Source organism: Drosophila sechellia, chromosome X (assembly GCF_004382195.2).
Source record: "Drosophila sechellia strain sech25 chromosome X, ASM438219v1, whole genome shotgun sequence".
In the NCBI taxonomy this organism is placed as follows: domain Eukaryota; kingdom Metazoa; phylum Arthropoda; class Insecta; order Diptera; family Drosophilidae; genus Drosophila; species Drosophila sechellia.
The window spans coordinates 22,525,847-22,538,061 of record NC_045954.1 but is presented as its reverse complement, the minus strand read 5'-3'; the positions used below and the strand labels follow the sequence as shown (position 1 = coordinate 22,538,061).

Genomic DNA, 12,215 nt, shown 5'->3' with positions numbered 1-12,215 from the left:
TTAACATCCCCACATTTATTATATTAAAAAAAAAAACAATAAAATTTCGTTGAAAATTTTTGATTTTTCTTCGTTTTATTGTTCGTTTTGCCAATTTCAACCTCACCATCCTCTGTCAACCTCTCCTGTTTTAATTTTAAAAGTTTAGCAAAATAAGTTGTACAATATAATGACCAGAAGCCGCTCTTACATGATATATTATTAGTAATCCAAATTGAATACAATCTGGGAAAAATTACACAACAAATTCGGAGGAGCATGGATTCCGAGATATAGAACTTCTGCCGCATATCAGCAAGTATGTATCACAAAATAATATATGTCCTTGCAGGGACCACAACCATGTATATCTCACATATAATAAAACCCAATTCATTTAAAAATGTATTTTTGTCAAAAAAATGGATTTTTCAGATAACAGACTAGCAATGTGCTTTGTAATCTATTCATTTTCTTATCTCATCTAGACATGATGGGTATTTTGTGTGACCAGCCCAACAGCTTCAATTTTTTGAATGTTCGCGTTTACTTTCTTCCTCCGAAGCTAAAACGTTTTAAAAAATCATAGATTTCCAACTTTACGGTATTGCAAGTTCGTCAGTCTGTTTCATTAAATTGGGACATAACTTTCTATTATGCTGTTTTTTTTTTTTTTGTGTTTGTTTTGTCGCACGGGTCCCACGGGTCCCACGGGTCGACTTTTGAAAAAAGTGTATGTCACAGAAAAGATTGTTCTTAAATTGATTAATTGTAATAAAATATGTTTTTTGCCTACGGAAAAGTAAATTAAAGTTTATAGGAGTTATTTTAAAAAATAAATAATCCTGTTTGTCCGTACAAGAATTAATGAATTACCCAAGCAACTGATGACGAACATATCAGCGTTGTCCCATCGCACAGACAAAATCCATGGGTGCGATACAATACAGCATCGATGGGCGTTCATTGCGCTCACACTCTTTCATATGGGCCCATTATCTGCATAAAGAGATTTGCCATGGATATGATTTTAAATGCGTGAATGTGCCAACGACTCTGATCGAGATTTGGGAGGTGGGAGGGGAGCTTGAATGGATGGATGTCGTATAATGGAGCACTTGAACCGATGTGTACGTTCATGTATTGTGACATTGATGTCATGTCATGTCAACCAGAAATTTTCGTCGGAGTCAACGTGTGTGTGTTCGTTGGGTTGAGGTTACGGTTAGGTTGTCATTGCCTTATTGGGTTTCACCAAACTCAATTTCAATTTAAAGCCAATACCACGTCAATTTAAATGAAAGAGCTATCACATAATGGGCTGTTGTACAATAAAAAGAATGCATAACCTAATAAATATAGTAAGCCCAATATAATCTAATATACTAGTAAAGTTATATATTATACCAAATTTGTTGAAATACATTTACTGTAACAGGTAAAGGAAGCGACCCAATAAAGTGTATATTTTCTTAAGCAGGATCATGTGAGTCTTATTCTACACACTTCCGTCTGCCTGTCCGTAGTAAAGTAAAGAACCCATGTGGGATCATATGATGGATAAATATTCCAAATAATAAATTTCAAAATCTTTCGCAACCGGACGACTATATCATATAACTGTCATATTGTTCCAAAACATTAATTGACTATTCGTCTGGTAATCCTGATCCACTAGGTAGACACTTGACTGGGGTAGGAAACGCGTACTTCTACCTTTAACGAGCAAAAGTCACGTAGCTGTGTTTACTCTTCGATAGACGGGTATACAAATTTTTACAAGCAGTTCCAACAATTACGGCCATGTTCTGTTAGTACTTAAGTAAGTTACCATAATTACTTACCATATTTTGGTAAATATAGGACTGCGTAAAATCTAAATTATTGTCTTCACACTTTTATAAAGTACAAATCTAAGTTTAAATTCAGATTGCTTTCCGTTTGCTTCCGAACGAATTGGGTACGTTTTTCCACTCCGTTTCGCGGCGTTAACAGAAATTGCAGTCTTAAATGGATCACTTTTCGATTTTCGATTCCGTTTGGGATCTCTGCAGCTCCACCCCGGTCCCATACCCTCTGGTTGTGATTTCAAGAAATCGTACTCGACAATTGCATGTCAATTGATGTCCCTATTGTTTGCATTTCTGTTGTGCAGGGCGCTACACCCACCTGCCACTCCTTGCAATAACAACTGCAACTCACCTTGTATTGGGTGTTGCGGCCAGGCTTGAGGAACGGAGCTCGCATGCCGACCACATCGTTGACGGACACATTGGCGAAGTGTCGCAGGATTTCACGCATGCCAATCATCTCGCCCACCCACTCCTCGTAGCCCTTGTCCTGCAGTCCTTGCTGCTGCGAGATGCTCTCCGTTCCGATTTCGTGTCCATAGTATCCCAGGTGCTGGATTTGCTGGTAGTTGCTGAAATTGGGGGAAATCGGCAGTCAGTAAGGAAAATTAATTGGCCATAATATTGGGCTGTAATCAGAGAACAGAAACTTTTGCTGTGTTTTCTGTGAGCAATTCTTTGTTTATAAACAATAATGCATGGTAAATATCCTGAAATTTGTAAAAGAAATAAGATGAATAAATTTATGAAAGAAGGCAAGAGGGAACGCTTTAGTCGGGTTCTTCGACTCTTGACCATCGAAGCGAGTGCTATAATGCCAACATGGACAAAGACTGATTTAAAATATATTGCACTTTTTATTAAATCGCGATTTTCTCTTAAATAAAACAATAACAAGCTGCTAATAACTCTACAAGATAGAAAAATTTTCATTTAATTTTTTACGTTCTTAACTCAGGAATAACCAGTTCGAGTGGTTCTTTTATTCCACTACTAGTAAATCATTTTCACACTCGATGGTTAAACACAAATAACAGCACCCTAACACATATCAGGAAAAGTGAAAATTCGAAACTAACTGACGAACATGAACACTGAATCTGTCAAACTCCTGGTTTTTGCCAATTAGAAGAATTTCCCAACGGCAAAACTAAAATGCAATGGGAAAGTAAAGAGCATTTTTGTGGAGTGGGAGGATGTTTAAAAAATAAATAGAACTCAGGAGGTGTCGGAAAACAGCCTTCGAATCGAAAATGCCCTAACAAAACATGTGTATGTGTACAGAGAAGAAAATTAGCATTTGATTTATTACCACTTCAATGTAAGCTGAGATTACAAATCCAAAACCACCAAATAGGTGGTCGGTGCAGGGGATATTCTTAATTTATTTGTTTAAAAAAGGCTTGCAAACCACACGGAAAATGTTTAGTCCCAAAGGTATGTAGCACCCATTGCGAACTTACTAAAATATATGACTAGAATTTATTTCTCCAAAGGGTGCCAAACATGGGTTCCAAAAGGGGGATTGGCGAAGCAAAGCTTGAGGATGCAGCCAACAAATAATACATAGTTGTCGGTGGTGCTTGCAAAGCACAAATAGTTACGAGCAGCAGAAAGCGATGGCCAAAAAAATAAAATAAACAAAATGGAAATAAAATTATGAATGCAACTGTTTTTTCATTGTTTTTTATTTCTGTGAGCTCTACTTTTTGCATCTGTTAACTCGTTTCATGCAGCAACTGCAACAATAAGCAAGAATTTTGCATGAATGTACGTATATATTTATTAAACATTTCACTTGCAGTGCCTCTTCTCGCCATGCATGTGTGTCTGCAAATATTTTGCAATGAAATTATGCCCTAAAGTCAAACTTTTGGCCCAAACAGCTCGGACAAACCCCTTCTGCCCATTGAGAGGCGAAAACCAGAAGTAACAAGAGAAAATGCTATAGTCGAGTTCCCCGACTATCAGATACCCTCAGCTACTCAGCTAGTGTGAATGCGAAAGCGAAGTTTCATCAATTTTCTGGGATATCGATAGATATTGGGAAATAAAATGAGAAAAAAAATTTAAATTGTTCAAAAGTGTGATCGTGACCGGTTTGGCGGCTTTAGGGCCTTAAAGTGGGCGTGGAAACTTTTTTTTTCATATCGATAGAAATGTACAAGACTAATAAAAGACAGACGAACAGACAGGCAGACGGACATGTCCAGATCGACTCGGCTATTGATCCTGATCAAGAATATATATACTTTATTGGTCGGAAACGCTTCCTTCAGCCTGTTATATACTTTTCAACGAATTTGGTATACCATTTTACTCTACGAGTAACGGGTATAAAAATCATAATGAATGCGAAGTATTTTTGTTGTTGCTTGCACACTAAGAGAAAATGCAAAACTTAATTGTATGGACTATACAATTTTATAATATTAAATGTATATTAAGTGGTATGAAATATAAATAACCATTGCGGTTAAATAGTTGATGCTCCTATTTCCATCTCAATTGTAATAGATTCCTCAATTATTGTTGTAATCAAAATGGTATTAAATAAAAATAGCGCAAATTTATTGTTCTAATGCATTTTTTAACCATTTTTAACATTTTTCCCTTGTTCAGTCAGCATATTTTGCCCCATGTACTGCTGACGCACTTGATGCACCGTAGGCGTTGCAGCCACCCCCATTGCAATGGGCGACCTGCATCTACACCTCCATTATTTCACCCACCTACCGCCTTTGCCATCCTTACAATAGCGCACGGGCACAAAACTATCTGACATCGTCAAAAAGTTCATGCAAAAATGTGAAAAGTTGTTGAAAAGCCTGGGCCACGGGATGTATAAGTGTGTGAGTATATATGTGTGCGTTTCTGCATCCTATGGTGCGTATGTGTGGGTACATTTATTGCATGACATTTCAATTGTTAGACAAACAGCTGGACGAAGAACTAGAACCATGCGGAGGGGTGGCAACACTTGAAGCCAAGGCCAAATGAGAAAAACTGAAAAAATATGTGAAAAGCCGAGCTCAGAGAAGAAAACGAAACCTGAAGAAGGCCAACAATTTAAACAAACAGTGTTGCCAAGAATGCGACACAAACAGGGTTGGTTTGACAGCCACTGCTCAAAATATTGGTTCAGCGGGGATGTTTTGTCAGTTTTGGATCAAAGCCTCCTATTAATTATTTTTCAGCTCCATGGTATAATTAGACAAAAAACAATAAAACAAAAAAAAGAAGAATACCACCAAGCCCACGCATATAGGTTGCTTAATGTTTTCAAGTGTGTCCAAATCGTCACTGCGCGCCGTATAAAACACTTGACAGCTTAAAAAAAAGTGTGTTAAATTAACCCGATAGATTTATTTGTTGTGATAGTCAACTGACTAAAAACCTGGTTGTTGGCATCGCTTGGTAACCTTTTCATTTCCAAAATTACCCTTCAGCCCTTCTTGAAACTGCCACCAATTGCTTCACAGGACGACATATGAGACGTGGTTACAACTAGGGAGCCGAAGGCCATGAGGAGGTGGAGGTGACAAATGTCAGCAGCAATTAACAGAGCCACCGAAGCAGAGCAAAAATAGTCAAATGACTCCACAAAGAAAAACTGACAAACAAGGCTGAGTGGCTGGGCTGGACTCTGGGTGGTCCTTTAAAGTGGACCAAGTCTGTGGTGGAAGTGCGTCACACTCATTTGATGAATTTTCTTTTGGCCTTGTCGCTAGTGGGCGAAGACGAAGTGCAGCCATTGTGTATGCCATCCACCCACGCGGAAAGATCCTCGAGAATCACCCTAAAACCCACACCCAGCTTCCACAAACGGTTTTTACCCAAGCCCGTTTATAAAATCCCAACGCCTTTTAAATTTTCCAGCTACCACAAACTGAATTTTCCCGAGCCCCCATCTCTGTGCTTGAATTTGTGTTTGCTAACAAGTTCAATTTGCATTTAAAAAGGCAGAAACACATGTAATTTGAACTATTAGAAATTGTAAGATTACACGTAGACACACTTGTGTGGAAGGGCGGCAATAATGTCTTAGGTAAAACCAAATATAGGAAAAGATAAACGCGTTTTTTAAAATTAAATTGAGGGATTTGACAGATCGATTAGAATTAAAATAAATAATGTAAAGGAGGGAGGACTTTTGTGGATTTATTGCTTTGTAATAAATGAAGCAATGTAATGAGGAAGGAGCAAAAGCTATTGCAAGGTTAAGAAAAAACTGTACAAATTTTTAACTCAGAAGTAAATAAGGTATCTTTTATAATTTATATTTTTATTTTCCTCTTATATCTGAAAGGTATGAAACTTATTCCCAATACTATTTAACCCATCCTCGGTTCTGAATCCGGTACACACGCACACGTATTTTTCTTCAATTTGGGCTCGTCTCAAAGTCGAGCAATTTCTTTTAATGTGCTTTTAAAAGCCAAATCTACAAGTTCTCTTGGCCATGGCTTTTTTGTCTAGAGCCATTTTTTCAAAGCAATGAGAATTCTGTTGTTTTTCCTACCCCCAGCACCAAAAACTAACTTCATTTGCATGGCGAACATATTGTGCATGTGTGGGGGAGTATCTGTGTGTGTGCAATAAGTGTGTGGTGCCTGTGTGTGTGACACTTCCATGGCTAACGAGCTTGCCTGACTTTGGTAAAGGCATAAGAACAATAAGATCCCCCTCCCCTTCCGCCATTATTTCAATAAAGCTCTTCGACAGCGTTCTACACACTCATAAAGAAAATTGCCAAAAAAAAAAGAGAAAGCAAAAACAGACAAGAGCTAAAGAGAAAAACTAAGAAATAGAAAGCAGAATGCAAAATGCAGAAAGGGAAAATAGGAGCGACTTTGTTCACATGGAAAAATTATGGCTGCCTTGCTGAATTCCCTATCTCTTGTGTCTTTTGCTTTTCCGTGATCATCGTTATTATCAACACCAGTTTAGCAATAAAAGTTGGAGAACTAGGGTGCATTCCCCGGAAATGGGTACGGATAGTGGGTGGCTTTAGTGATTACAAGAGCGAACTAATAAAAACAGACAGCCAAATACAGAGGGCAAATGCAGAAAAACACTCCGGCGTATAAACATATAAGAAATTTGTGGAAAGGAATAATATAGGGACATATCTTTGAATATTAATCAATCCAAAAATTTCTATAAAACAAAATGACTCAAGCGAACCTTTCAAATCTAACCATAGCTATGCATATTTGAATAAATTTAAGTATGTACAACGCTTTAGAGGGAATTAACTTTGATTAATATCCAAAATAGGCCTATTACGTAAAAAAAATTGGACTAAATTAATTTGAAAAAATGTAATTTGTCCATAGTATACAAATGTTGGTAGAGAATCTAACGAAGTACTACTGTACGATGGCGGCAAAAAACGAAAAATCAGCAGACTGGAGCAGGGTCTAGTGCACATTTTCCACACACATGTTCATCATCAACAGAGACTATGACACGGAAAAAGAGAATTAACCGATAAAATAGGTAAGCCGCACATAGTCAAGATTTATATTTGGGCTTAGGCTTACAAAGCTTTTATTTAAGCGACTTAAAATCATAACATTGTTCAAGTCATTAAAGAAACAATATGGCTTGTAAAAAGATGTTTACAACCAATTCATTTGTTTCTTCTTGAGCTAAGGGTTCAACTACACGATAATTTTTATTGAATTCCTAACACTCCAGTCTTAATGTCATCTAGCTTTCCGCCCAAGATCTGGCCCGAGAGTTAATGTACCCCAACAGATTTGGAGTTTGCAAAGGATACGGCCAGACGCACACACGTGCACATGTGTGCGGATGTACAGCTGAACCAAAACAAACATGCTCACACGGCTAGGCACCTGTAAGAGCTGTTAAAGTGTCATTGGGTTGTTGTCATAGTCATTGTCAACGTTGTCGTTATCTTTATTTCACATCAACGACATAGTCATCATCATCATCATTGCCGTTCATTGGAATCTCTTCGGATGCAGTCTTTGCCAGAGTCCGAGAGGATTTGCCCATCTGGCTGGTTTCTGGCCATATCTTAATTTTTTGGCCCTTTTGGAAATAAGTTTATATCCTTTTTAAAGGATAAAAAATAAATTAAAAAAGTCGTTGTGCCTATGTACCAAAAAGGGGAAGGCTGTTTTATTTCATGTATCTATTCAAAACTAGAGAGAATGCTATAATGGACTTCGCCTTCTATGAGATACCCGTTACTCAGCTAGTGGAAATGCGAAAGCGAAATTTAGAAATTGGCAAGACATACAATAAAACGAAGAAAAATCAAAACATTTTTCAAAAGTGTGGGCGTGGCAGTTTTGGGTGGTTTGTGGGCGTTAGAGTTGGTGTGGCAACATGAGTCATTGTCTCTAGAATCTGTATGCATAATCTCAACCTTCTAGCTTTTATAGTTCCTGAGATCTCGACGTTCATACGGACAGGGCCAGATTGACTCGACCCTGAGAGAAGTTTAAAAAAATGGGGATATGAAAACGTAATGAGCAAAAATAAATAACATCCATTTGGAATAGCGAATACACTTTGTGATCATGGCCTCATTTGTAGGGCCTGCGCCCAAATTTTGTAACATAAACTGGACATCCCTGAGTCCGAGAGCAGAGTCTGCGAACCGGGACCCTTTCAGTATTCATTTCCTTTCCCGTAGCCGTTCCCGGAGTTGGTTTAAGTCTCATCATCATTGTCGACAACAGCAAAGCTGGCAACAAACAACAATGCCGGCAATAACAAGAACAACAACGGCAGGGCCTTCATCAACAATTTGCAGTAAGAAAAACAGGAAAAGCGACCACACCCCCACACAGACACAGACGCACACATGCACATGTCACACACAGACGCAGAGGCAAACTCATACACACATGTTCCGAAACCATTAGCCAGCGAACAGCATCTACATATTAACGTTACGGATATTTCCCTACCAAATTGCAAACACGGAGAGCGAACATTCGTTGCACAGCTCAGTGATCTAAACCAATTGCCAGGACCAAAGAACCGGGGTCTAAAGAGAGCGGGGGATGGGAAAAAGGAAGGAAGGAAGGATGGGAGCTTGGATGCCCACTTCACTGAACTTGCCGGAAATCCCCGAAACGCATCGATTTCGAGCGGCAGGGTATTGATATGCTTGGTGTGAGGCAAATATGATTAGTTGGCATCCTAAGTAGTTATCAAAATGCCAAATGCAACACTCTGTTTTCGATAAAATATGGAAATCTACATATTCCGTTCTTGAAACTTTCTCTCTGTCAGTCAAGTTGCATTTACTGATGCTCTTCAATGACCCAGTGCCAATTGGGAGGCACCGACTTAACCCTTTCAGCAATTGCAAGAAAGCATTAACTAGGCCAGAGGACTAAACGGTGTCGCGAACAGTTGAAGCAAGTTTAAGTGAAATTTGCATTTATTATTTACTTTATTTACTCACCCACCGCCCCCATCAAACTTCCCCTGGGTTCCGTTCTGCGCTGCCTTTTTGATGGAAACTTAAAACTTGCAAACCTCGCCAGACAGCTGCTCAAAAGTTGTTCAGGTCATTTAGAAAGTTTAAAGCTAAGGATGTTGGCTCGCTGTCGTTTCCCGTGTTGTTGTCGGCTCACAGTAATTCCGCTTATGTTTTTGTTGCTCTTGTTGTTGTGGCATCAAGGGCAGGGCCACGTCAACATTAGCATCAACATGAGACATAACCGCGACTTTGCGCCCGCCGGTAGGCATATGAAATTTCCCAAGCAGCTGGACGAAGTCGAGGTACAAGTTGGTGAGCTTAAAGAGCCCATAGTTTGGCACAGTGGGCTGAATTACAATGGCTTATAGCTCGGAGCAGTGTTCTTAGACAATGTGAGCTCCGAAAACGGGAAGTTCATAAACATCTTATTTAAATACTAGTAATGAATGTAAATTAGCCCACATTATTAAGAAGAGACAATAGCAATAGGCGTAGCCAGCAATACGTTTTAAACTTAATGAAAGTGATACATATTTTTCTTTCAAAACCACAAAAACATAGATTTGAATAATAACGACAATAAGGTAAATTGCATTTAATATTAGTGTCCCACTTTGCCTTATCAGCGCTCCCAGCCACAATATGGTCACTGTTGAGGGCGGGGCTCAAAGTAGGCGTGGCAGCACGGTTAGCCGTTGGATGAACGCAGCCGCTCGATGTTATTAACATTAAGTTGCTGAAACGGGAACGGAATGAAAATGAGAGCGAACTTATGCCGCAAGTATGCGTATGGTAGGCCAGGACATCAAAGTTGCCTAGCCATCACAAAGGGGCCAGCTTGCTTTCGGGTCGATTCTACAACGAATGGCCAAGGTGTTGATTACGCGTGTCAAAGTTCACCTTTCGTAATTGCCAACGGCTCTCAGCAGCATGTGCGTGTGTGTGGTTGGTGAGGTCAAACGATGGCAAACAATTGATGAAATGCAATATCAAAGAGCACAACATCGACTCGGTAGCAAAGGCAATTATTTGCCATTGTGCAAATGTGTCCTTGCACTGTAACATTTTTCGATCATTCGAAAGTCGTCGATTGTGCTGGAACTTTCATAGGACATGAATACCACAAATCAGCAAAAGATTATGTCTTAAATGGCTTAGGCAAGAATGTAATATCTTAAACAGCATTTTTGATGTATGCTACACTTTGCTGATTCATTCATTTCTAGTGTGTCTACTACAGCAAGCACCCCTATTATTTGCAACCGCTATGTTTTTCTCACAGTGCATTCCGGAGATGCGAGTGTGCGAATGGGTAACTTGAATCTGGCACAATATCTTGGCCGAGTCGGGCTTGCGGCTGAAACTTGTGTTTTATTGATTCCATTATAAATGCCACTTAATCGATATGTGGCAGCAGGCAATCGGGATTAGGCACATGACAGCATTAAATATGCAGCAAGGAAACGAGTTTGATTGAGTGCCATCCACATAGCCGTTAATGGATTTCATTTCGATGCCAATGAGTCCAATAGTTAATGGAATGTTCAGTCCAATACGCAAACACTAGTTTTAAACATAAAACAACAAATAAATGAATAAAACCGCTTATGGCTTGGCAAATTTTACTTGGCCTATTAATTGGATTACAATTAGCCTTCGTTTTTCTCACTTCATTAAAAAAATGTGTGGAGCATAAAAAACTTTTTCCATCCGAGACGAATTTCAGTGTTACCAAAACCAAATGATTAAATTTTTATGATTTAATTTGTTTAGTATCTTTGTGTTCTGGAGAGCTGAACGATGACGCAAGGCAATTCAATGTGCCAATCCCTTCTTCTAGTGTCCTTCTGGAACGCTGAGTAGCGTTTTAACTCCATCTAATAGCCACGCCCTTCGTGTGCCAACACTTGACTGCTTTTCTCGCGCTTCGCTGTCAGTTTTCTCTTGCAAGTCTTCGTTCGGTTGATGTGGTAAGATGAGAGGGAAAACGATTTAAAATAAATAATTACATAGTTAAACCAGCTGCTGCTGCAAGTTGGCTGGGCGGCTGCCAGGTGGCCACGCCCACTTTGCCGGCAATAAAAGTTTATCCCTCAGCTAGGACTGAACATAACGCGGACTCGATTTCAATCTTCTGGTTTCTGCGGGGAGAGCCTTGCTCATGTTTATTCAGTGGGGTTTTCAAGCACCCCGCCGTTCTTTCAACCCAAAAAAAAAACAAGAGAGAATGCTATAGTCGAGTTCCTCGACTATCGGATACCCGTTACTCAGCTAGTGTGAATGCGAACGCAAAATTTCATCATTTTTCTGCGATATCGATATATGTATATTGGGAAATGAAATGAAAAAAATTTTAAAATTGTCCCAAAGCGTGGTTGTAACCGGTTCGGCGGCTTTAGGGCGTAGGAGTGGGCGTGGCAAAATGTTTTCTAGCAAATCGATAAAAATTTACAAGACTAATAAAATTATAAAAAAATATCGAGAAATGGTTAAAAAATAGGGGCGTTGCAGTTTTGGATGGTTTTAGGGCATTCGAGTAGGAGTAGCAAAAAGATTTTTGGCAAATCGATAGAAATAAAAAAACTAATAAAATTATGAAAAAATTTCAAAAATTTTTTAAAAAGTGGCAAGAAGGGTCAACAAACTTGCGCTGCGTCTTTATATCTAAAATCTGTATGCTGCAGAGAACTGCAGCCCGCCACTGCACTTTGGTTTTTTATGCGTTTTTTTTGGCAGAAATTCGAAATGATGACCTATCTTCACCAAATTTGGTTTGTGTTACTCTTTTCTTCCCCCAAGATGATTCACAAAGTTTCAAGTGATTTGGTCAGCTTTCATATATCTGCCATATAAACGATCTGGCCGATATGCCATAAAAATATTTAGCTTACAAAAAAAAAAAAATTTTGTATCTATAT

At 39.0% G+C, this 12,215-nt stretch overlaps 1 protein-coding gene across 1 annotated transcript in view; it reads right to left on the bottom strand.

The window, feature by feature from the left end:
* The window catches only part of LOC6620348, a 45,881-nt gene that overhangs the window by 5,479 nt on the left and 28,187 nt on the right, over positions 1-12,215 (bottom strand). Inside the window, exon 6 of the mRNA XM_002044520.2 lies at positions 2,182-2,401. Within this exon, the coding sequence (XP_002044556.1) occupies positions 2,182-2,401 (220 nt within the window). The remainder of the gene's footprint in view (positions 1-2,181; positions 2,402-12,215) is intronic.